This window comes from Scophthalmus maximus, chromosome 4 (assembly GCF_022379125.1).
Source record: "Scophthalmus maximus strain ysfricsl-2021 chromosome 4, ASM2237912v1, whole genome shotgun sequence".
Lineage (NCBI taxonomy): Eukaryota > Metazoa > Chordata > Actinopteri > Pleuronectiformes > Scophthalmidae > Scophthalmus > Scophthalmus maximus.
This window is the reverse complement of record NC_061518.1, coordinates 18,305,816-18,331,662: the sequence shown is the minus strand read 5'-3', so window position 1 is coordinate 18,331,662 and position 25,847 is coordinate 18,305,816. Positions and strand designations below refer to the sequence as shown.

The window sequence follows — 25,847 nt, the reverse complement described above, 5'->3', positions numbered from 1 at the left end:
GGTGGATTCAATTCCTCATCTTAGAATACAAACAGCTCCCAGCATGTATTTCTTACATCTAGGAATCATCAACAAGCTCTCCTATTAATGAATGTAGCAGCTAGTAGCAACATCACCCCGAGGGCTTTTAAGTCACGCCATCATGTATAAATGTAGCCAGATTCATCATTTTGTTTTTGGTCCTATATGTTTAATGTCTCTAAACATGGTCAACAGTTTTCAGTGACGTTTGTTGGAAAGTGAGGCCATTATCCAACGACCCAGTGACCGATTTGAATTGGATATATATTTTTTAAGGGAGATGAGGTTGATCTTTTGATCACTAAATAGCATGTCTCGGTTATCTTTGCAGGGTCATGAGGACAAAGAGAAATCCCCACATAAACCCCACAAAATATAGATGCTTGGCATTGCGGAATAGTCCTTTCTGGCCCATGAGATACTAATACTCAAACGCGTATTAGTCTGGAACCTCTCGGTTCATTTGCGATTTCCAAGAGGCGGTACCCACGTAACCCAGAGCAAAATGCCTCCGGACGCAATTGGACAGACCTACAACCAGTGAGAGCGAAGAATCATGTGACGTCTGTCGAGCGGCGTGAAAAGGTCAACAGACCAGAGCAGAGAGGAGACGTCTGTGGTGATGATTCCACAAGGTCTGTGAGCCAGTGTTGCCGTTTTTGTGGGAGAAATTGGAAAGAATCGGCAGCCTTGGTTGTTTACAAGTTGCCTCTCTCTGCGTCCTGGTTTAAACCCCGCCAATTATCAGATAATCGGTTGTGATTGGACCGGCAACATTTCTGCCGGAGGAAATCCTTTCCCAACGGAGGGGATCCAGGCCGAGTATGGCAGGGCAAATGAAATGAGCTCCCAGAATTCATCTGGGTCCACGGCTAATGAAATACTGTGGATCTCGATGGAGTCCCAGATCCATGTGGAGATTGAAACATGTATTTTAGGCTAATAGCTGCTGTTTAAGATGTTTCATATAACATGCTATATTTGTCAAATATTCAGATTATGTAATCCCTTCCTGTTGCTGAGAAATTTATCCTTGCAGAATCCAATACGCATTTAGAAGGCCTGTAAAATGTGTAAAATGTGAGCATGACTCCGGGGCCATGACAAACGAGCTGCCTGTCTCATGATGTTACTGAGAACATGCATATGAAATACTGTGTGTAAACCTTCAGTTGGTGTGGACATCCGTTTGTTGATGATATAAACGACGTCAGTCAGTCTCTGACAGCCAGACACTGAAACAAGAGGAGTTTACAGATGCTGTCAATGGATTTCATCACACGACTTGATTCAACTTCATTAATGAGAAGGAAACATTTTCACTTTTATCAACACAGAACGTAGCATGTGTTGGCAAAATCAACACATTACAGTTGTATTTTTTTATGCTATAGCCATGAAAAAAAGTACTCATAATGTATCTTATTGGCTGGCAGTTGTCTGTAAAAAGGTCATGTATGAGAGCATGTCAAACATATTTTAATGTCAGCTCTGGGACTGAGTTGGTTTTCACACGATTTCTTATCTTTGAACATATGAATCTGTAAAAGGTACAGGTACAACTCATGACGCACTACTGTTGGGTGAAGGGGTGAGTCATGGGATCCTTAAAGCTGGAAGTCATTAAGCAGTGTGTCAGTTATAACTCTCCTGTCCCCGGTTTCCTGATCATCCCCAGAACATTGAGCACAAGCTGGACCCCAAGACGAAGAACCTGCCTTACCTGCGAAACCCCGACATCCTGGTGGGCGAAAATGACCTCACGGCGCTCAGCTACCTCCACGAGCCGGCCGTGCTCCACAACCTCAAAGTCCGCTTCGTCGACTCGAAGCTCATCTACACTTACTGCGGTAGGGAGCCCCCCTTCTCACCGGCTAATGAAGCCCAACTGCGTGTTGTCAGAGTTGGTCATAGTCCTTTTCACCTGCCGACACAAGTCTACTACAGCTGTGTGAGCAGAAAACATTGTCAAAGAGAAATGTTGCTAAATTTCCAATAATCCCCTAAAGTGAAGCGTTAAGATTGTGTGTTAATCATGTGTTTATAGCTCAGTCGCTGAAAAGAGCTCAGCTACAAAATGACATGGTTAATTAGTTAAGCACTGTCTTGTATTTATGCTATGAATCAAGTATTGTTTATTGTTCATTCAACACATGCTATGCTTATCAAGTACGATAACGCTTAGTGAAAAACATTTCAACATTGTAGCTGTAAACCGTAGACATTCAGTGTTTTCTCACTCTCTGTGCCAACTGAGCACAATGTGAGCACCAGGATCCTTTTGTCTTCACTGCCAATGTTGCTGTTTGTTTTATACTGGTAATGAAAAACAGAGAAGGAACGACATGCAGTACATATCATACTTGGATGATAATTTCTACCCTCTCCGATTGGAAAGCAGCACAACAGTGTGACGCCTGAACTCACATAGTCTTTCGTCTGCGTCGTAGGAATCGTTCTGGTGGCCATCAACCCGTATGAGACGCTGCCAATCTACGGAACAGACATCATCAACGCCTACAGCGGCCAGAACATGGGAGACATGGACCCGCACATCTTCGCCGTGGCAGAGGAGGCTTACAAACAGATGGCCAGGTGTGTGTGTGTGTGTGTGTGTGTGTGTGTGTGTGTGTGTGTGTGTGTGTGTGTGTGTGTGTGTGTGTGTGTGTGTGTGTGTGTGTGTGTGTGTGTGTGTGTGTGTGTGTGTGTGTGTGTGTGTGTGTGTGTGTGTGTGTGTGTGTGTGTGTCACCTGAGTAGTCTTCTTGTTGCTCGCCCCTCCCACTCCCTTCAGGGTTTTTTAGGTCAAAGCGAGGACAGAAATAGCCTCGTAGTGGTCTCACCGTCTCTCTTCCACACTCTTTTAATCACACACACACACACACACCAGTTGATCATTTTGGCTCCCCTCTGTGAGCATATGTCATCGACACACTAACATACACAGGTACACTAACAGTCGTGATTAGAAAGTCTAATCATCACTCTGCTCTCTCTGTTAGTTGAAGCCCAGTATGACAGAGCACTGCTGGCACACACTTACATTTATCTGTGTGAGAACCTTACACACAGTGTAGGGCTGTGAAGTTGTTTATATTAATTAAATCCATTTATTTAAAATGAGATGAGGGTTATTCAAGTCATACCTAGCTCACGTGATAAGAATCACACTTTGGTCAAAGGAGCATTGAGGTGCTTGGAGATGATCTTGTAGCCTCGACTTTGACTTGCTTGGCGATTGTTTTTCTTCTCCATCGGCTCACTCCTTTCTCCTGTCCTTGTGAAGTATGGGACACATAAGGATAGCAAACGGCTCAGTGGGGATTTTAAATTGGCCGATTGGCTCATGATGAGACCAACGACACTTCTGATACCAATTAAAGACAATAAGTCTGCTTGAAATATGACTTCTAATGGCTACCAATCATTATGTCCAGGCCTGTTCCTGCGATTTATTCTATTCCAAACCAAAGGTGTGCAGGTACGAATGACAAAAACAGCTTTAACTCACAACTCTTTCCTGTTCCAGGAAGAACAGGACATTGTTTCTATGAGGTGTAAGGGTACCGACACTTGTGACCACTGACAAATAGTCCTTGTTTCCTTAGACCTATATGACACACAGAGTCTGAGTGGGCTTTAGCACTAATTCTCCTTTTACCGCAGTAACACATGATGTATACACATGTCTTCTTATGTTTCTCTCTCTCTCCAGGGATGAGAGGAACCAGTCAATCATCGTGAGCGGGGAGTCTGGAGCAGGAAAGACGGTATCGGCCAAATACGCCATGAGATACTTTGCTACGGTCAGCGGCTCCGCCAGCGAGGCCAACGTGGAGCAGAAGGTCTTGGCTTCCAACCCCATCATGGAGGTGAGGACTGGATGCTGACCCGGGATTACTTTCTGTTTTATATAAAAACACTCAAAAGTTTCCTTACTACAGGAAACAGTACATGACATTTTTGAAAATATGAAACAACAAACATGTTTGAAACGTTTTGTTGTTTATAATCGTTGTCCTGATTTACTGTTTTTTTCACTCACTAACATCATCTGCTGCAACTTTGACCAAAACCTAAACTGCTGTCGTCAAAGTGGAAGTCTTACGTCATTTTTTTTCCCCTGTACACATCAGTACATTCACAGGCAAAGTTGATTCTTGAATGATGTTTGTGCTTCTTCTCTCAGCTCTTCTCCTTTTCACTCGGCATTTTTCGTCCCCTCCCTTCAGTTTCTCCTCCCTCCTCTGTCTCTCTGGCCTCGGGCGGCTCTCTCGCTGTGATTACACAGGTCTTCTCCTTCAGTGCGTGTTTATTTGTTTACTTCTTCCCGTCGAGGCACAAAGACAGGAGGGGTTGGAGCATTCGCCTGTGCCCATATGCCACTGAATACCAGCCCCTTCCACCCCGATCCACCTCCTGCCATCCCCCATCATGCTCATCCATCCTCAGCGCCCTCTTACCAACGTGACTCTCCTCCCTCACAGCAACCACTTTTTTACATTGAGCCAAACGGAGACGAGCTGAACGAAATGAATAGAAAGCTTTCTTTATGTCGCAGTGACGTCGATTCGGCCTCCAAGTCTGGATGCAGAGTACTCGGTTGCATCAGCTTTTTCAATATTACAAAACCCCTATGTGTGTTTAAGTGTCGGAGAGGGAGAGGGAGGGAGAGGGAGAGAAAGAGAGAGAGAGAGAGAGAGAGAGAGAGAGAGAGAGAGAGAGAGAGAGAGAGAGAGAGAGAGAGAGAGAGAGAGAGAGAGAGAGAGAGAGAGAGAGAGAGAGTGTGTGTGTGTGCGGTGTTTATAGTATCAGTGTTTGGCTGATGTAGGCAGAGACTGCAATACCTGCTCAGCTGAAAGACTCTTTGTCTGGAGTGAAAGACTGTTTGGCCTTAACTCAGCAAGAACCCCTTCGCCCCTACACACACGCACATACACACACACACACACACACACACACACACACACACACACAAACACACACACACGATTTACTCTGTTTTAGTCTGTGTGTGTGAGTGTGTGTGGCCCCACCCGTCTTCTGACATTTGCTAGTGTGGTCATCGATCAGTCCTGTGTATTGAACTGGGGCTGCTGACTGCAGATGAATTGTGTGCAGGCGTACAGTCACGTACAGTAGCTCAGCAGGAAATGTCTGTCAACATATAACCGATCCAACTCTTGGAGAAAAGAAAAAACTATGTCAGTGGATTTACATTATAGTTTAACATCTGGATATTCTTGTTAAAAAAAAGAGGAGAATACTGATACCCCTTACATGTCTAAGGTAGATCGTAGATTGGAAGCTACTACCAGAAATCATCTTAGCCTTAACAAGTGGAAACAGGAGAAACAATGATGATCTTGTTTGTTTAACAGACAAACAGACAAACACATATTCAGTAAGGACACGTTGTAGTTTTAGGGGTTTTATGGGCCACAATATTTAGTTGGCTGCGAGCAGTGATTTCCTGGCTACAACAAGACATCTGACCAAGAAATAATCTGGATTTTCTCTACCTTCAGACAGGGCTTGGCTAGCTGTTCTCTCTTTAACTGGCGGCCGGCTATAGCTTCATATTTACAATACGCTCAATGTGACGACAGCGCTCATAACCCCAGGCTAGAATTGCCATTCACTCTGCTGTTGTGTAGTTCTTAAATAAAAATGTCCTGCCACACCGTCTACTCTGTCAGAATGGGAACACTGTCAGTCACCCTCAAATGTTCTGTCCGTTTCAGCATTTGTGTTTTGTTTCTTCTTCCCGTCCGTCACTCAGGCCATCGGAAATGCAAAGACCACCAGGAATGACAACAGCAGTCGTTTCGGCAAATACATCGAGATCGGCTTCGACACCCGCTTCCGCATCATCGGTGCCAACATGAGGACATATCTGCTGGAGAAATCACGAGTGGTCTTTCAGGTGAGCGCACGGTTACACGTTTGCTCGAACGCATACAAACATTGACTGTTTGTTTATTCCCGTCTGGATGTTACACTGACTTACATTCATTCCTCCACTCATTACAGTCTATTACGACCTCCTCGGGCGTCACAGACAAATGAACACTGTTAACCTTTGCATACGTATACATTTGTTCTGAACTCCACATACCCTCCCTAAATATAAATAGTCCTCGCCTACATTTATCTTCAGTTCTTTCCTTCAGCCACATTATCCGCAAGTTTACCTCCTGCTGACATGCAGTTTCCCAACATGTTGTTCATGAGCTGATCTAACACTCTATCACGCTTGGTTATTTCATTAATGTCATTATTGCAGCTTGTTTCCTTCACTTAAGAAATCCAGTTTGTCCCGTTTAGAATCGTGAGCTGTTTTCAGACACGAACTTGAGTTTGTCCGAGATTGTCCGAGTCTGACACGTTCACAACAGCAGGAACCTTTTCCAGAACATTCACGTGAGGGGTGGCATCTGGGTGGTTCACACATGGTGCGGACGTCAGCGTTGTCTTATGCAGTTCAGGAAAATGTCTGGACCTCGTGTCCGAAAGCAGCTTTAGTGTAAGTTCCCTCGCTGCCCTTAAAAAAAGGATGAGTTGACTGAGCTTAAGTAAAAATGTTTTAAAAATGTAAAACCAACCAAGTTCACCGACCATGAGAAAGGTTCAATAAAACAAAGACTTTAGGTTGAGTCGACTGTTACAGTCAAGATTTGCATTAGCATCTTCTCAGTACGAAAGAGTCAATTCCTCACATGTCATGACAACATTTTTTGGAGAGCACTCAGAGAGCGCAGACCTCCGCCGCGGCTCAGCAATCTCCCTCCTTTATTCTGTTTCCCCAAAATCCCTCTCGCAGTGGAGAAGAAGCCTTGAAAAATGATTCGGATATGGAGCCCTCCCAAAATTTAATCGGCGGTTACCATTGCTGAGACCAAACAAACAAACAAACTGACAAACCGAACCAATCACATAACCTCCTTAGAGCTAATGACGGCTGAGAATGTTGATGCCACGTTGTATGGTCGGTCCATACGCCGTGACTTTGTTAAATTCAACGTGTGCGAGGTCAGGGCCTCTTGATTTTATCCCTGGTGTTTCTTTATTATCCTCAGCAACAATAACAAAAACCTATCGCATTTCTCTGGGAACAAATTTCATTACAGCAAAAGGTTGTGGCAGAATTAGTGTTGCATCCTGTGTGATTTGAGTTCAAGTCTCAGACAACAAGCAGGCATCATGCTCGACAAGAAATTGACCTTATGATTTAATTTATGACGTTTGCACTTTCCCTCTGCCTGCCTTGTATCCTGTGACAACTTCTGGAATTTGCAGAAGTTGTCACTGTTCAGTCCAGCTTTAGTGTCACTATGCTCCACGGCTGTGTTTGCTCACTGGTGGAGAGAGTATGAGTCTAGAGAAAGAATTGATGATTTTATTTCTGCACACACACACACACACACACACACACGCACGCACACACTCTACCGTCGTAGACATCACTCTTGAGGAATGAGGAAGTGGTTGGAAAGATGTGCTTTCTTTCCTCCTCACATTTTTCACATGCTTGGCACAGGTGCCACCCGTTTAAGGTGTTTGTCTGCATGTGTGTTTGCGTTCTGCGTTTGGGTGTAGTAGCACAAAACTAATACGCAGTTTACTTTAACAGGCTTCAAATCTTGAAAGAGTTTAAGCTTTGTTTCCAGCTCCACAGCGCTCTCACATCACACCCTTTTTAATGTGCAAGTTATTCATTTTCACTGAAAATAATCTGTAATCATCACTATATAAGCCAGTTGCATTAAATATACCCATTTACAATATGATCCATCTGGTACCCAATTGTGGGTGGAAAGCAGGTGTTCTCTGTATGTATATGGGAAATGTAAATGTGGTCAAATAAACACATAACAGACTTGGGACCTTCTGTTGGCATGCCCTTGAGCAAGGCATTACATTGCCAACTGCTTCAGTGGAGCTTCGAAATGTTAAACAGTGAAACTGAATAATTGTAAAGCAGATCATCGTAAAGAAACAACCAGACACAATCGACCCTCCTATCATGAATGTGGGTTAAAAGAGAGGGAAAAAGCTTTTTATTAGGATATGAGGATATGTTGGACTGATCAGTGACATTCATGTGATTTTTTTTAACTGAGCATGTTACAGGGGCACATGTAGTGTTTATCTCCTATCACACACTCTTCATGCTTCTTCCAGGCGGATGAGGAGAGAAATTATCATATCTTCTATCAGCTCTGTGCATCATCGCATCTGCCCGAGTTCAAGACTCTGAAGCTGAGTAAGTCTCATGACACATGTCACACACGTCACCCACACACACACACACACACACACACACACACACACACACACACACACACACACACACACCACACACACACACCACACACCACATAGGACTGTTGGACTTTGTGGTGCGGAATTTTCCTTGTTACTCCTCTAAACTTGCCCACAAATGGAGCACAACAGGGCAGCCTTATTTAATAATTGAATAAATGGCATTGATGATGCACATCATGATTTCCTTACCTACTTGTGACCAGGTACTACTCATCAGTCAGAAGCGAGCAATTTACAACAGGTTTTATGCCGTAATGAGAGTTTAGTGAATCCAGATTGGAATCGGCTACAAAAAATCCCCGAAGAAAAAGTAAGACAAAGTTAGAATCAGAATTAGGATCATTCTTCTTCAGTTAAGATGCGGCGGCTCTCCACAGCAGGAAAACTGCCAGAACACTGAAAATCCATAATCTCAGCGACGGGTTCAGCCAAGCAAAAAAACAAACAATTTACGTTTAATTGCCATTTATGTATCCGAGTAAGAGACATATTTAAACTGCATCACCGACATGAAATTACCCTGCTGTGGGCCCAAGTTAGAGGGAGGAATAAATAATAATAATAATATTAATAATAATAATAATATTGAATAATATCTTCAATAACCACAACATGGTATCTGAAGTGCGCTGCCATGTATCTGATGAGTTTAGAGGCAGTGAACTCAATGACTGTGGGGTTGAACAGGCTCATTCAGAGATCTCCCACTGTGGACCTGCACCTGCTCAGCTTAGTCAGGGAATACACACACACACACACACACACACACACACACTGCTGCCAATGTCACTTACTGCAACTCAGTTGACACACACACACACACACACAGCTGCTGTCTTTTCCTCTCCTGTTGACTTCCTGGCTCAGTAAATGGAGTGGTTGTCAATGCCATGCCAGTGCCTCTTGTTGCCAGGTAACAGGGCATGCCTTAATTCAGTGGAAAGTGTATTTGAAGAAACAGATTTTGGTGAATTTAATTTTTAAATTGCCAGTTTTTCTGAATCGGCATCTTAAGTATCTGTTATAATCCAAATTGCTGAAAAGATTAGATTTCTCTCTCTATAGAGAGAAATGATCTATTGTGCTGATAGAAAACCTAAAGTAGGTGATAATGAACACAGGTCTCAGACTGTAGGAAAATAAGTAATCCAAATATGGATGTGTTTTTCTCTTAAATCCTTGGCCACTTGGAAAAACCTTTGACGTCTGACTTTTAACGTCTTTTGGTTTCAGCACTAACAAACAGCTCGGGATTGTTTCTACGGCTACTTGCTAGGCAACCATATTCACTAGAGCATCGTTGCTAAGGTGTCCCTATGTATGACTTTAATAGACACTTTAAAATCAGTTACAAGGGGGCTCCCTGGTGGCCTTGGGGCTCCAAAAGCAGGTGCTTTGTTCTGGAGTGTGTTTTCAGAACAAACGGTACATAGAATTCATGGTCCTATACAGTATATTATTGTTATAATTCAAATTGATCATATAGTGCGTGTGTTACTACAGTTCTTAATGATAAAGCAGTGTGTTGGGGATGATTTCTAAACATATTTACTCTCTCTGTCTCTCCACCCAGGCAGTGCAAACGACTTCCTGTACACACGGCAGGGCCGCAGCCCCGTCATTGTCGGTGTGGACGACACCAAGGAGCTTAATGCCACTCGCAATGCCTTCATGTTGCTCGGTAAGAAAAGAGAAGATGCACCTTCACTGATTCCCCCGTAGGGGAATTTCAAAATTTGCGCTGCAGCACAGGGGAAAATGTAATAATAACATAGTTATAATAGAAACAGAATCTAAGATAAAATAGGAATACTATGCCATAGCAATAACAAATACTATATAGAATAATGTGCAATGTAGCTGTTGTGTAATATAAAATAAAAATGTAATCAAAACTAAATGAGTGTGCATTTGGGATTTGGAGCGGATTGAGTCCTAGGCTGTGTTGTGCAGTCTGATGGCTCACACACATACACAACACTGTAGTGTAAAAAAACATAGACACGTCTGTGTAAAAGATGTAGGAATTTGTAACCAGGAGTCTAATCTTTCTCCTGTACACAAGTATAAGATTAATGAAAAAGCACCAAGCTCTAGGGTTGAATGTGGGGATCATTAATAAAAAGATTAAAATGTACTTTGTATAGCGGGAGCTAAGATTGGGTTTTACAGCAGTGAATGTAAGTCACCCAGATATTCAGTGTAACCTGTGTGTGTGTGTGTGTGTGTGTGTGTGTCATCTGCAGGTATTAATGAGTCCTATCAGATGGGCTTGTTCCGGGTTTTGGCAGCTATTCTTCATCTCGGAAACGTGGAAATAAAGGACAGAGATTCGGACAGTAGCGTCATTGCTGTGAGGATGAAATTAATAATTCCGTGTTGACTGTCGTTGGGACATGTGTAAACCAATTGCATCTTATTTGGTATATGGTTCCATCTGTGGCCATGTGGATTTTAGTTTTTTTTTATTAGAACACAACTCCCTGTCTTGCTTTTTCTCGCCTTGTGTTACCAGTTGCATTTTTCTTCAGTCGTCATTTGAATTCGATGATCCACAACATGCCACTCCTCATTCAAACCTATATTCAGATTTGATTTAGATTTATAATCACTAATTATACATCTCTCGAATTGCGAGGGTTGAAATGTTCACATGCTGCTTTTGCAAATTTGTGATTAATTAGCAATTAGCCCTTATATGTTGACCGTTAAGATTTTAGACACTGAAAACAATCGCTTCATAGATTACACATACACATAGATTGTTAGTAGATCTATAAACGGTTTTATACACAGCAACGTTTTCACATTGACCTTATTCACGAGAGTGACAGAGTGTTTATGGAAGACTGTAAGAAACTGAAATGTAGCTATAATAATATGAGATCCAAGAGGTCGTAATAAGCCAGTGCTATATTTCTTTGCTGAGAAAGGGTCACTGCGATGCTGAACACATGTATCTAGAAAAAATGGGAAGTCCTTGGAACCTTGCTGGATTTCTCCTGGCAAAGACTAAAAACCTCTTCTTTATTTTTCTTCAGCCCAACAATCGCCACCTGACGGCGTTCTGCGAGCTGGTGGGCGTGACCTACCAGGACATGACTCAGTGGCTGTGCCACAGGAAGCTGAAGACGGCCGCGGAGACGTACATCAAGCCCCTCCCTCGTCTGCAGGCCACCAACGCACGTGATGCGCTCTCCAAACACATCTACGCCAAACTCTTCAACTGGATCGTTGAGCATGTCAACAAGGCTCTGATCACTAACGTCAAACAGCACTCCTTCATCGGCGTCCTCGACATCTACGGGTAGAGTCGACACTATGGTCTAATATAGTAGTAAAGTAAAGTTTTCTGTCACTGTGAAATTCCCGGACTGTCCCACCAAATAAATGCAGTCAATCGTTGTGTGAAACAAAGTATATATTTGATGTATTAACTGACTCAGTTTGCCTTGTAAAAGATGTTTATCAGCTGTTTAACTCGACTCTTCTTCCTCACAAGGTTTGAGACATTTGAGATCAACAGCTTTGAGCAGTTCTGTATCAACTACGCTAATGAGAAACTCCAGCAACAATTCAACATGGTGAGCCGCGTGTGTTTTACCTGTTGGACGGCACATTGAATTCACAGTTTAAATGTTAGATTAGATGCTATATATTAAATGCAGGCATGCAGCGTAACCCCCACCTGTCTGCGTGTGTCTGTTGGTGCACAGCATGTGTTCAAGCTGGAGCAGGAGGAGTACATGAAGGAGCAGATCCCCTGGACGTTGATCGACTTCTACGACAATCAGCCCTGCATCAACCTCATAGAAGCCAAGATGGGGATCCTGGACCTGTTGGACGAGGAGTGCAAAGTACTTTTGATACAGTCAACTAAATTGTTTTTAGGACTATTAAGGGGAGCTCAGCACAGTTGCCTTTTTTTTGTTGCTTGCTGTTTGCAGTATGCAGTGGCACAAAACTATACAGTTATGTAAGACTTGATGACTTGGCACTCTTGGTGGAAGTCCGTGCTGCACATAAAGAAGAGGCTTCTCACACTAGACCTGAGTCTCCAAAACACCCACAAGTTTATTTTAACTCGACGTTCACCTGCAGAGAGGAAACGCAGAGCGAAACCAAGACCCCAGGAACTTTCAGGCCAGGGATGGGGCCAGGGCAGAGCGGCCACTCGCTCGCCGTGAATCGTATTCTCACATGGGCTCACTCGGACATTCTCTGGAAAGTTGACTACTGTAGGGGGCTGGGCAGGAAAAGTAAAAAAAAAAAAAAGGGGGAAAATATCACAATTCATACATTAAACACGTCAGCTCATGGTGTCAAGTGCAAAGTGCTGATATCTGTTCCATCTACACACTTTCATAGCTCAGCCAGATAACTCACCGTCGTACCTAATCTGCACGACAAGGTCATTTTATAGACTGTTGACATTTGAGGTGGGCCACATTGCTGACATTACTGTAGGGAGATACACTTCCTGGCAAGGGCATACAAGAAAAATGTCTGTAAAGTGTGCATTGAAAATTCAACAACTCATAAATGCAGTCTGACTTAAAATGTTAAGTTTGGTTAAACACTGGTTTCTATTGGACTGGTCGCTCATTGTGACTGAGAGCAGATTGGTATGTTCTCTACATGCTTCCCTGATCGATTCCTCTGTGTCGTCTCCCCTTCTTCGCCAGATGCCCAAAGGCTCCGACGATTCTTGGGCCCAGAAACTGTACAACACCCATCTGAAAACCTGCTCCCTGTTCGAGAAGCCACGCATGTCCAACCGCGCCTTCATCATCCAACACTTTGCTGACAAGGTGGGTTGTGTGTGTGTCGCATTAATCATAGAATAAGAGTTGTGTCTTTCATGAGTTTGGTATTTAGGATTTCAAAATGTTGTTCTGTTCTTATTTAGGCGAGAAGAGTCACAGTGTTGGTTTGAAGGATTAGTGCTTTGTGTGACACTTTGCCTTTGAGCTGCACAGATAACATTTCAGAGCAGTTTGGCTGCAGAGGCTGCTGCAGTGCTGGTGTGAGATATTTTTAGGATAGCTGCAGGATAGATGACTTTTTTTTCCCCCCATTGTTGTCACTGTTTTGGTGCCAAACGGCTCTTTTACATCTGTGTGCAGATGTAATTCACTTCAGTGTAATATATTTCTTATCTTGTAATGAGTGTCTGTTTTTATATCCTCACTACAAGGTTACACATAAACGGGTCAAGGACTAATGGAGACTTTCCCACTAGGCCCCGTCATATTATTATGAGAGAATATGAAAACATTTCTGACCAAATATTTGCAGTTTTCGATCACTGATCTTTGTGTGTAAAGAGCGTACTTCACCTGCGCTGCAGACCTCGTCGCCTCAATTTGACTTGAAACCAAGAGATGAAAACATGTCTTATTGCTGAAACTTAGACTTACTGTGGCTCTCTGAGGAAAAGATTGTTTTTACAACATCCTGCCAGTCATGTGGAGAAAATTTAAGGTTGGCATTATCAGAGGAATTCAACCCGGGCATTTTCAGAAGAGTATTATTAGAAGAGACCGCTGAATGCAGACCTGCGTGTTTGGGCCCCTGTGAGAAAAATTGTAAAAATAAAATGAAAAAATGTAATATCTGTCTTTTTAAAGCCAACAAGTCTCACCAGCTGTGCTCTGTTGTCGTCGAGCAGGTGGAGTACCAGTGCGACGGTTTCCTGGAGAAGAACAAGGACACCGTGAATGAAGAGCAGATCAATGTGCTGAAGGCCAGCAAGGTGAGGTGCACAGACACAGACACACACCTGTACAGCATATACAATACAACTACTGTGACACTTCAAAAGAAGCCTGAAGCTGTGGCGCCTGGACTCTGAAAAACAGACCATCGCTTTCTGACCAAAAGTACAGACGCACAGCTCATGGAAGCAGCGCCCTCCACTGGCCGTGTAGTGATAGTGTCGATTCCAGCTGTAAAAGAAAACAGTGCTCGTTCCAGGAGATTTTATTTTTCAGTGACGTAAATGTTTTGTTTACAGATGGCAGGCAAAACTGAACGCACACACAAACACAAACATGACCCACATAGTGAGTTTTCACATCTGCTCATGACTAGTTTTGGCAAACTGCCACTTCCCAACATCATACCGTAACCTCTGTTATTTCATGCAATCAATAACTTGTCACCGTTCTTCAAAGGATTATTATCTAATTTGGGAACAACATGACATGAATCTAGAGACCATTATATTTATATATATATATATACGTTAACTGGAAACGTGGTCATGCATGTGCCATTAAACCAAGCCATTATCAGATCACATCCAAATTAACTTCACGTGAGTGTTTTAAGGTCAAAAGGGGCCTAAGGATTTTAAATCCTTTCTGATGTTTTTCGCTAGACACACACACACACACACACACACACACACACACACACACACACACACACACACACACACACACACACACACACACACACACACACAGACACACACACAGACAGATGCAGTGTGTTTGTCCAAAATGCTCAGTGGCCTTCCTCTGTTCTCTTATAGACTTCAACATGAGCAGAGCTGGGTAAGGGCTGAAATACTCTAGTCTGCTCTAACCTCTAATACTACCACTGAACATACAAACACACACACACACACACACACACACACACACACACACACACACACTCACTGAAACGGGAAGTGTGATTGTTGCTATGGAGATTGATGGGACTTAAACAATTGGGAGTTGATAATAATGGGGTGCTGCATCAGCTCTCCATAGAGGCTTCAGTTTTACAGTTCCCTGACTTCTTTTTCTGACTGTATGACAAATCTAGGATAGAGGATGTTTACTAAAACCTCACGTCTGACATCATCGCTGTTGACATCTGACTAAAGTCCATCTTGACAGCTAACGATAGAATATTCCGGCATCTAATGTCACCGTGTACAGATATTACCCGCGCTGCTCAAAACTGCTGTAGGACCTGCAAGATGCACACAGGAGTCGTACACGATCACATATCATCATCATCCCATCGTGCTCTTCCCATCACTGTGCTGTACATCTTCATCACCAGTCCCCCTGGTTTTATTTCCTGTTTCGGTTTGAATCCTAGACGTTTATTATAGTCTTTGATGGGGATTGTAATGGTTGTGAAATTTTGGTTTCCTTAACATTTCCTTTTATTGTCATTGTGTTTCTGTTGTCACTGTGTCTCCATATGTTGTCCATGTATGTTTGGTTCTGTCCTCATCATGACAACCCTTCCCTGCCAGCAGAAGGTAAACAGAGGCGTTCTTACAACGCCGGGCCGCCAGTAGCTCTTCAGCTCCTTTTTTTTTGGTCCTTTATCTCTCCTCCTTCCTTGAATCTCTCTCTCTCTCTCTCTCTGGCACGGAGTTATAATCTTAACACCACTGAGGAGATTAAAGTTGTGTGTATGTTTGGCCTTTGTTTGCTGCATGGGGAACAGTAAAGGCACTCTGGGAGGAGAAAAAAGGGTATTGTACACAAAAACAAGGAAGAGAGGAAGGAGGGAACTTTCAGGTTGATGCTGAGAGCGAGCAACACGTAAAGCCTTTGTGGCTCTGGCTGTCCTGCTTAACGAAGGTGGCGAGAGGAGCAGCATGACGGCGCCTGGAGCTCAGCAGGAGGGCCTTCTCCTGCCGCACATAACACAGCATCGTCACGATGAGGCATATAACCACAGTGTTATATGGAACATGAATGATGTGTGCGCATGCTTTACTAAAGGTCATACTATTGTACATGATACCCTTTGTGTCATAACGTCATGGCAAAGTAAAGCCATGCAGCCATATATGACGACTGCATACTGTCATATATGATAAAGTATAACCTTTCATAATTTTATTGGCTTTTCATAACATTATAACAACAGTCTGAGTTTAACAAACGCTAATCAACAACTCAATCTCCTTAAACTGACAAACAGTTGAGATCCATTAACTCTCATGTCAAACTGTCTTTACACTTCATTACTAGACATTTACGTCGAGTTTTATACATTTAAAAAAATGAAACATTAATATGCTTTGCTTTGCGGATATGCACTAAGCAGTAAATAAGAAAAGCCCAAATGCACGGCTCTAAGAAGAGACTGTCAGGAAGTCCATTTTCAACCGTGTGTTATTTACAGTAGTTGCACTGAAACAAACTTTAAATACTTAGTAACTAGTCTATATTTCTCAGCAACGCAATATTGCCTGCAGGGTCTGGTGCTGCCCCTCAGCTGTTCTGTCTCTGACTGTGTTTTGTTGCTGTGCCCAGTTTGACCTGCTGGTGGAGCTATTTCAGGATGAGCATCCAGCCACCAGTCCCACTGGTCAGGTCGCCGGGACTGGAGGCCGGACCCGCCTCAGCATCAAACCGGACAAGAGTCGGGAGAAAAGCAGCAAGGAGCACAAGAAGACTGTCGGCTGCCAGGTCGAGCATCTCTCCGGTGTTTCCTGATTTAGACTGGTGCTGTTGTACAATGCTGTCACGTGTCTGCGCACTCAGTGTAGAGACGGTGGCGTCCAGATGTCTGGGCCCATGTTCCCTTTAGGAAAAAAATATGAATTCATCCCTACCATCTATTTGAATTTTGGGTTTAATATTGATGATGATGCTGGTGATGACGATGATTATCCTGTCTTGTAGTTTCGAAACTCTCTGCAAATGCTGATGGAGACTCTGAATGCGACCACTCCACACTACGTCCGCTGCATCAAACCAAATGACTTCAAACTGGCCTTCACGTGAGTCTCCTCTCTTTTATCTTGCATCTCTTTTTTTTAATTAACAAAGTTGAATGTTTTTTGTTATTGTGGGGCTGCATGATGTGATTAATTGTGATTAATTATCTCTTGCTCCCATGTTAGTTGTCTTGGTTTTTCTCAGTTTAGATTTAGATAGGCACCAATAACACAGCAATCACCGATCTTAATTCGCAATTTTGAAAATTGCTGAAATTTCACATTTACAAAATCATTTGTTGCCATTACTGAATCACACAGTTTGCTCAAGCTTCGTCACCATCTTAGCTCAGGTGTAATTCACAGCGGCCGTGTTGACTGTGATCATTTGCTGTTGGCAGGTTTGATCCCAAACGTGCAGTGCAGCAGCTCAGAGCCTGTGGTGTCCTAGAAACCATCCGCATCTCTGCTGCAGGTTTCCCGTCCAGGTACTGGTTCTGTACATTCCCAGCAACTCTGCTAATGATTCTCAGAGGAGCCCAGTATGTTTACGTGTCGTGCGACCTTAAAGACTTTTTCTGATTTGCCGTCTCTATTATCTATCTATTGTCTATTAGATTTAGATTTAGAAGTGGAAATATTTTGTCTGGACTTCAGAACTGTATTCTTGTCTGGCTTTGCTTACCAGACTTTGCTTACCAGACTTTTATGAGTATATTTTGCAATTTAACAGCCATTTTTGGTGTTTTCCCTCAGATAATGTCAGCAAATCTGCTGCTCCTTGTAAATTTACTTTGGTTATAAAATGTTTAACTCAAGCTAAATGTTTTGGTCATGGCAGTTTTCTAAGTGTGTGTGTTCATGTGTGTGTATGCGTGTTACAGATGGACGTACCAGGAGTTCTTCAGCCGTTACAGAGTGCTGATGAAGCAGAAGGACGTGCTCCCTGACAAAAGGTTGACCTGCAGAAATGTTCTGGAGAAACTAGTGGAGGTCAGACTTTTCTCCTCAACATTATATTTAAGTCCAACAGTTATAAAAAAATATAGAGATATGTTGTTATAATTCTTATTATTATTGTTTGTGTTGCCTACAGCAGTTAATAATGAATTGATTGTTTGGTTTTGCCTCTGTCTCTTTTCGTCCATCTAACCTCTGTCTTAACCCTGAGCTCTGCACATGTTTTCCCTCAGGACCAGGATAAATACCAGTTTGGTAAGACCAAGATCTTCTTCAGGGCCGGCCAGGTCGCTTATCTTGAGAAGTTGAGGGCAGACAAGTTGCGTGCTGCCTGCATCCGCATCCAGAAGACCATCCGCTGCTGGCTGGCGCGCAAGAAGTACCTGCGCAAGCGCTGCGCTGCGATCACCATCCAGAGGTTCACTAGAGGATACCAGGCGCGCTGGTGAGTCAAGGGGCCCTGATGCTCCGCTCCCTTCAGAGGTTGAAATAAAAATGGAATGTGTTGATTGAGACACGTTCATCTCGCCCTCTCCTCAGCTTGGCCAAGTTCATGCGTCGTTCTCAGGCGGCCACCGTCATCCAGAAGTACCAGAGGATGTGCGTGGAGAAGAAACGCTACAGGCAGAAGCAGGCTGCCGCCCTGGCCATGCAGACGATCCTCAGAGGTTATATGGCCCGACAGAAGTACCAGGGGGTAAAACACACATCACACAAATCACTGCGAAAAATAGCCCCAAAGAATCGTCTTGAGATTTCCATTATTGTATCCGTTTTAATCTCCCTCTGCCTCTCCTTCAATGGGTCTGTGTCTGTGTCTGTAGCTACTGCGGCAGCACATGGCAGTCATCATTCAGAAACGCATTCGTGGCTGGTTGGCCCGGTGCTGGTACAAGCGCTGCCTCGAGTCCATCGTCTACCTGCAGTGCTGCATCCGCAGGATGAGGGCGAGGCGCGAGTTGAAGAAGCTGAAGATCGAGGCTCGCTCAGTGGAGCACTTCAAGAAGCTCAACAAAGGCATGGAGAACAAGATCATGCAGCTGCAGAGGAAGGTCGACGAGCAGGTGAGATTGATTTTTTTTACAGACGATTTTATCCCCAGTTTTACTTTACGTAATATATGTTAACTTGGGGTATTTTACCGTCCATCCAGAGCAAGGAAATGCGGTTGACCAACGAGAGGCTCAATGGTCTGGAGACCTCCTACTCCGCCGAGAGCGAGCGGATGCGTGGCGAGCTCAGCCGGCTGCGAGGGGTGGAGGAGGATGCCAAGAACAAAACCATACAGGTGACATCGCTGCTGGAGGAGCTGGAGAGGCTGAGGAAGGAGCTGAGTGTCACGCAGAAGGAGAAGAAGACCATCGAGGACTGGGCTCATACATACAGGAACGAAATGGAGAAAGTAAGACAGGGGTCACGTCCCCATCTGTTACCTGTTACCTGTTGTTTTTGACCTGCCTTCCATTTTCTCTTTAGTCTGAAATTAAGCCAATTTACGTGAATAGCAAACCTTTTCCTGGCAAGTAGTTACTAGGTTTTGAATTCCAAGGACAAATAACTTTTTAGAGGTGACTGCTTTCCTCTCCTCTCCTTTAACGCCCTGTCGTCTCTCCTTCACTTAGTTGTCCAGTTTCTAGTGAGACTGTGATGTCTTAAAACCAAGCTCAATAGAAATGGTTGCTAACGATTAGAATCTCCCATAGTTCACTGGAAAATAAACAACACATCACCGATACTACATTTGCATATGGATATTGGCATCAGTGGAAAACAGTTTCCCCCCAATTTAGGAGCCAGAGCAAACCAGGAGACAAGTGGCACGTGGTGGGCTCAGGGGGGAGAGTTTCCCCGGGTCAGGTGAGCACAGGACATAGAGTAGTGTGCTAGTGAGGTAGCCACTGACCTCTGTGTGTGCGCTCTTCTGTTTCTGTTTAGCTTTGTCTTTGTGTTAGCGTTCTCCTTCATTTCATGATCAAGACATTTTTTTTCAAACACTAATAATCTAATATTCAAAGTTGAGCATTGTGATGATTTTTTTTTTTTTTTGATCTGTTAGGCCTGCAATCTTTAGAATGAAGTTCCTGTCCAAGAAACAACATGAGAAGAAATTTTCAAAGTAGATGAAGCTCCAAAGGAGAAATTCTCTCTAAAACCGTAATTAATGATAATGACACAAATTTATGGCGGTATTAAAGTAATATCTCCATCAGGTCAAAGTTTAAAACTACACTGCTGGAGCTGGCCAGGATTCGGATCTGCAATAATACAATTTTTTTAGTTTACTTTAAATATCCCTGGAGGTTTTTCAGAATGAGAAGCTCTTGTTTTTAACGTCTTTTCAAACGTCAGAGAAGCAATAATGTGTTACATGACAGATATGAAAAATAACCGGATCGGTCACATTTACAGTAGGTCTGTAGAATGGATTTAAGAGTTCATTTCACGTCCAAGTCAGTCACCAGCCTTCACATGACATGTGATTTTAAGGATCATTTCAATGTGTGTCCAGATGGTCTCGGAGCTGAAGGAGCAGAATGGCTCGCTGAAGAAGGACAAGGACGACTTGAACAGGTTGATTCAGGAACAGAGTCAGCAGATGACAGGTATGAAAACGTCACCACATGGATCACACAGACTTACCGCGACGCAGTTGTCTTCGTCACGCAGACACGTTTTAACTACTTCTTTTTGTGTCTCTAGAGAAAATGGCCCGTGCGATAGCAGAGGAGACGCAGCAGTTGGAGACGGACCTGAACGAGGAGCGATCTCGCTACCAGAACCTCCTGACAGAACACCTGCGCCTCGAGGAGAAATACGACGACCTGAAGGAGGTGGCTCTGTCCTCGGTTAGAAACCCAAACTCACACGGCCACTCAGACATATTTCTCCACTTTTCATGCTGCTGTGCTCGTTAAAATCTGCAAAACATTGACACAGCAAATGTTCTGAATGTTTGTTTTTCTGTGTAGCCTGTTATGACATATTACTTAATGTAGAATCTGCTTTAGCCAATAATTGGTAAATAGTTTGTTGTCGGTAATGGAGAACTCAGGAGTTCATTTTTTTTCTAGTTTAAATTGTTGATTTTCTCCCTAATCTGAAGAACGTTTCCAAGCCCGGCCACAGGAGGACAGACTCCACGCACAGCAGCAACGAATCAGAGTACACCTACAACTCAGAGTACGCCGAATTGGAGGAAGGTTCCCGTGCCGCCGAAGTACGTGTTTGCATTAAATAACGTCACATTTAGCAAGAGGGTAAAAACCCAGAGCGGGGCTTTAAAGACATTTCTGGCTTTAAAGTGAAACATGCTGATTATAACATTTTAAATTGTGGACCAGAACTTTTGCATTTCAATACTTGTTTACTGAACAGACGCTCCCCTAATGTTTCCATGACATGCAGGATGTTACACGAGGAATAGACACCTCACTGACCCTCAAGCTGCAGAAACGTCTCACAGAACTGGAGCAAGAAAAGCAGTCGCTGCGCAACGAGCTGGAAAACAAAGAGGATCAGTTCCAGCGGGCTAGAGCGAGGGTACAGACGTCCAGTCGCACTGACACGTATCACTCTATTCACAAATGATATAGCCCTTCATGTCATATGCCTCATTCCACTCTGTTAACTCGCGGTAAATAATTACAAACATGCTGTAATACTAGGATAGTATTTGACAGTTTTCTTGACTCTTGATATACTAGAAGGCTTTTCATTGTTATGTAAGAACAACATGCATAAATACAATCATAATCTAAGTGTGTCATTTGTTAATAGATTATAGGTTATTCCATTGGGAAAAGGGGTGTGCAGCATTTTTCAGATAAAATTGAGTAAAAATCTATATTTTTCTTAAAAGGCTGTGATCTTTATCCCGCTCCAGCCGGTTTCCTCATCACCATGTTTTGCTGCTCGTTTCAGGATGATGCAGAGTTCAAAAAGGCTCGTGGGGCAGAGCTGGAGTACGAGTCCCTCAAGGTACGTACTGTGTAGTCCGGATCGGGGAAGTGGAACCGCATCAACGATAAGACATTCTTCATCTGATTCACGCCGGTTTCAGAGAGTGAAAGCCAGGCGACTCCAAAAATGACTAACTTTCCGCTTCCTTGTTACGCCTGTAACCAAGAGTGTTTTCACTTCTCAGCGTCAGGAGCTGGAGTCGGAGAACAAGAAGCTGAAACACAATCTGGCAGAGATGAGGCAAAGCCTGCTGGGTAATGCAGCTACAAACTCTGGGGCCCCGGGCTCCCCGGCTTACAAGGTGCTCCTGGACCAGCTCAACTCCTCCTGTGAGGAGCTGGACGTCCGCAAGGAGGAGGTTCTGATCCTGCGCTCCCAGCTGGTCAGCCAGAAGGAAGCCATGCACCACAAGGTACAGACCGCATTTAATCTCCTTTGTCTTAACAAATATTAGCATTCAGACTGTAACCGTCCCCATTTAGATTCACATGGTGCCATGTTTTTGTTCCATGTTAAGTCACAGTAGATGTTGGTGGACCGCACGCTGCTTGTTTACATCCACCTCCTTACATTTGTGTGTTTTCACCCCAGTCTGCCTTTATGTTTGTTTCCCAAAAAAAGTTGCAAAGAAATTCAGCTAAAAACTCTCATGGATTACATTTGGACAAAAATCTAATATTTCATAATGAATGTAATTATGTGTTCATGTAGTTCAGGAAGTCCCTAAAATCTGAGACTTCCTGACTTGAGAAGTCAGATTTTGATGTAGATTTTGGGGTAAAATCACATTTAAATTGTTCATTATGTTTGTTGCGAATATTGTGTCTTACTCACCTGTCTCCACCTTCTCTCCTCCATCCACGCTTCCCCACAGGATGAGAAGGTAGAGTTGAGAAACTGCATCATGCATGAACATCTGACACATTTGCACAATGTGTGTTTGTATTCCTGCAGTCCATTGAGATATTACGCAAAATATTCCAATCACAGTTTACTCTTGATTCTTCTGGAAACAAGTGCAACTCCTACCACCGCTGCAAGGACATTTTGAATTAATGTTAAACATACAAAATAATGGCATTTAGACCCTAGGAAAAAAAAAGCAGTTGTGGGTAAATTATCTTTTATTTATTTTTTTAGTTGTGGCTATTTCTAATTTTTCATTGGCATGAACTGTAAATTTCAGGTTTAATTTGTTTCCAAATCCAGAAGGAAAGAGTAAATCCCTGTTCTCTGGGAGCTGTTTGTAGAAAGTGGCCTCCACAAAGGCTAAACCTGAACTCATGGTTATGTGTACAAGCCCATAATGAAATCATGGGAATTATCATTATTAACAATTTGCACTGGAGCCACAACAGAACAGGCTGCTAAAGAAAAGGCTAAATGTGAAAAACAAACAAAACCAACCAACCCCTTAGGCCTGGCAACTAAACAAAATCACCAAAAAAAACAGTTGCTCTGACGAGCAGCAGGTCCGTGCAGACTGCGTCCTCGCCTGGTCTCATCTTTCTGATCCTTCGTCTGGATCGATGCATTTATGGACCTATTTGTTTCTGCTCAGTTGCCATTTTTCCCGAGTCCTTTCCCATCCATCTAGGTAAACAATACTTAGATGGATGTATTTACATCCAGTGTAGACGTTTTACCACAAAATGAAAACTCTCTGCGAGTGGAATTTCAAATTTGCGGCCTCTGGGTGATGCGAATTTCCATCAGCGCATGACAGTAATTTGAACCGACATCCCATCATGTGAAGAAAATCAAACTGTCACACAGCTCTCACATGTACCGCTGCCCAAACTATTAGCCTGTGTAACTGATCAGCTGATGCTCCGCTCCACAAGCACCTTCAGTATTCTGAAAGCGCTGTGACGCTCCCCACAGATAGACGGCTCTCGGCTGAGCTGCCATTTGATTGCGTGTCACCGTATATCCGCCCGAGGCTCCAAGTGGCTCATGATTGTCAGCGTGCAAAGGACAGTCATAGCCGGCATGTACACTGGTGCTGGCAGGGTGTCGTTACCGACGCACACACCAACCGCTCGCAGCAGTATAAACGCACGTCAACGAAAGCCGCGACTCCCTTGTCTTCATTCAAACACCCAGCCGGTATGACAATCCCCGCGGTGATGGTGATGATGTGGTTGCAGCGGCCTGGTCGCTCTACAGATGTGGTGTGAATCTTTCTCGTTTATCCCTCTTGTCTTGACACGACTTCTACCAATTTCTCCGCGCTCTCTTTCTGTTATAGGAGACCATGACAGAGCCGTCTGTCTACGTGGAGGACGTGTCTAAACTGAAGGACGCTGATGAAATCAAACAAGCCTACGTAGGCCTCAAAGACACCAACAGGTACTCCCCTCCAGCCTCCCCTCCACCACGTCTCTTGGCACCTTTAACTTTTGTTTGTCCGTTTTAATATCTCGCCACGCCCCAGTTCCATTTGTAGATTTGATGTCTGTCTGAGTGGTGCATGCGTACACGTGTATGTGCTTGTGAACACCTCTTTGTCCTGTGCAGATCTCCCAGGTTCATGCATAAGCCGCTGGATGTCAATGATCTCCTGAGTAGGCTGAGGTAACGGACGCGACGTGGCCTATGCATCGTGGAACTGGAACATGCATGGCCACGCTGTCGCTGAACAGAGTCGAGAATTGTTTCCAGTGACTGGCGTCACTGACCCTGACTCGGCTGATTCCATACCGTAGTGCTGATGGAAGCTTGTGTAGCTTTGCGATGCACTTTCGGCCCTAACGGCATGATGAACCGTCTTAACAGCTCCCGCTCCACTTTGGGTCTGAACTTGTGCTCTAATGGAAGGCGTATGTTTTCCAGTATTTACTGCGGTCAAGGAATGCGTGTTTGACCTTTGAGTCCAGTTTCAGGCTTTGTAGGTTTGCATGTGTTTTGATAGTCCAGCGTTGACAAGGGCAGAGTCTCCCACTTGACGGGTCAGACTCAAAATAGTTTCTGGTTTTCTCTAAACAAAGTTTTTTTTTGTTAGTGGCTTCAACAGCGCTGGTCTGCCTTTGGAAATGTTACAGAACTCTGTACTTACTGTGCAGGAGTTAGAGAATGTCTGGCATTAAAGCATGAAAATGTCTGGGCTGACAGGGATTCAACTGTCACCACTTCATTAACACATACAACAGAGCCGCAAGGTGAATTCAGGTTTGATGCCCCCCCCCCCCGTCTCAGCTGTATGGAATGAGTTTGGCATGAGCAGTGCATGAAATAATCCTCTTACTGTATGTTTTATATATGTTTGTTATGTTTTTTTTATTTTCCCTTAGGAAGAGATGCACAGCACAGGTTTAGGGAAGTGTATGTTAAGATTATTGCTGCTACCTACTATTTAATCTACTTTCTTCTGTAGCCCCCTACCGCACACTTTATCACGAGATGTTAATTAATACATGCATTACTCTCGGTGATATAACTACAGTGGGTAGACAACGTGGGTAGACATTAGAACATGAATAGGGTCTAGTCCTTAGCAACAAAATGTCTCTGACAATAAAATCAGCATCTCTTTGCACAAGCCCACGGAGCTTCCCCCAAAGTCACGACATTCATCCCTCCCACGTTGCTCGTGACCTTCTTTGTTCTCATGTTGACACGAGAGTTCAATCAGCAGATCTTGGATAACAAACTAAACACAACTAATCTTAAGTGTACAATAGAACATGTTAAACACACAGCAGGCTACAGTATAAATACATAAAAGAAGACTGTAAAACTGCCGCATACTATTTTGGTATCAGCTCTGTTAAAATGCACCAAATCAGTTGCAGAAGGAAAAACAAACAGACACAGAGAAAACAAGTGTCATGGTAAACCAACTAAATAAGAGTCAACAAATGTTAGATGGAAGCATATAAACGCACCCGCACGCGCTCA

The 25,847-nt window shown here is 43.6% G+C and overlaps 1 protein-coding gene across 10 annotated transcripts in view; it reads left to right on the top strand.

The window, feature by feature from the left end:
• The window catches only part of myo5aa (myosin VAa), a 49,085-nt gene that overhangs the window by 12,920 nt on the left and 10,318 nt on the right, over nucleotides 1-25,847 (top strand). For 3 of the 10 annotated variants that reach the window (XM_035628480.2, XM_035628482.2, XM_035628478.2), the window contains exons 3-32: nucleotides 1,700-1,871; nucleotides 2,472-2,616; nucleotides 3,735-3,891; nucleotides 5,802-5,945; nucleotides 8,204-8,285; nucleotides 9,921-10,028; nucleotides 10,594-10,700; nucleotides 11,389-11,654; nucleotides 11,850-11,931; nucleotides 12,064-12,204; nucleotides 13,033-13,158; nucleotides 14,019-14,102; nucleotides 15,609-15,611; nucleotides 16,621-16,776; nucleotides 16,993-17,090; nucleotides 17,429-17,515; nucleotides 17,912-18,020; nucleotides 18,221-18,432; nucleotides 18,528-18,684; nucleotides 18,812-19,051; nucleotides 19,141-19,389; nucleotides 20,497-20,590; nucleotides 20,688-20,833; nucleotides 21,091-21,204; nucleotides 21,393-21,527; nucleotides 21,909-21,965; nucleotides 22,132-22,359; nucleotides 22,822-22,830; nucleotides 24,199-24,299; nucleotides 24,468-24,524. In XM_035628480.2, the coding sequence (XP_035484373.2) occupies nucleotides 1,700-1,871; nucleotides 2,472-2,616; nucleotides 3,735-3,891; nucleotides 5,802-5,945; nucleotides 8,204-8,285; nucleotides 9,921-10,028; nucleotides 10,594-10,700; nucleotides 11,389-11,654; nucleotides 11,850-11,931; nucleotides 12,064-12,204; nucleotides 13,033-13,158; nucleotides 14,019-14,102; nucleotides 15,609-15,611; nucleotides 16,621-16,776; nucleotides 16,993-17,090; nucleotides 17,429-17,515; nucleotides 17,912-18,020; nucleotides 18,221-18,432; nucleotides 18,528-18,684; nucleotides 18,812-19,051; nucleotides 19,141-19,389; nucleotides 20,497-20,590; nucleotides 20,688-20,833; nucleotides 21,091-21,204; nucleotides 21,393-21,527; nucleotides 21,909-21,965; nucleotides 22,132-22,359; nucleotides 22,822-22,830; nucleotides 24,199-24,299; nucleotides 24,468-24,524 (3,866 nt within the window). The remainder of the gene's footprint in view (nucleotides 1-1,699; nucleotides 1,872-2,471; nucleotides 2,617-3,734; nucleotides 3,892-5,801; nucleotides 5,946-8,203; nucleotides 8,286-9,920; nucleotides 10,029-10,593; nucleotides 10,701-11,388; nucleotides 11,655-11,849; nucleotides 11,932-12,063; nucleotides 12,205-13,032; nucleotides 13,159-14,018; nucleotides 14,103-15,608; nucleotides 15,612-16,620; nucleotides 16,777-16,992; nucleotides 17,091-17,428; nucleotides 17,516-17,911; nucleotides 18,021-18,220; nucleotides 18,433-18,527; nucleotides 18,685-18,811; nucleotides 19,052-19,140; nucleotides 19,390-20,496; nucleotides 20,591-20,687; nucleotides 20,834-21,090; nucleotides 21,205-21,392; nucleotides 21,528-21,908; nucleotides 21,966-22,131; nucleotides 22,360-22,821; nucleotides 22,831-24,198; nucleotides 24,300-24,467; nucleotides 24,525-25,847) is intronic. The other 7 variants (XM_035628487.2, XM_035628479.2, XM_035628486.2 and 4 more) reach the window with 5 other exon arrangements.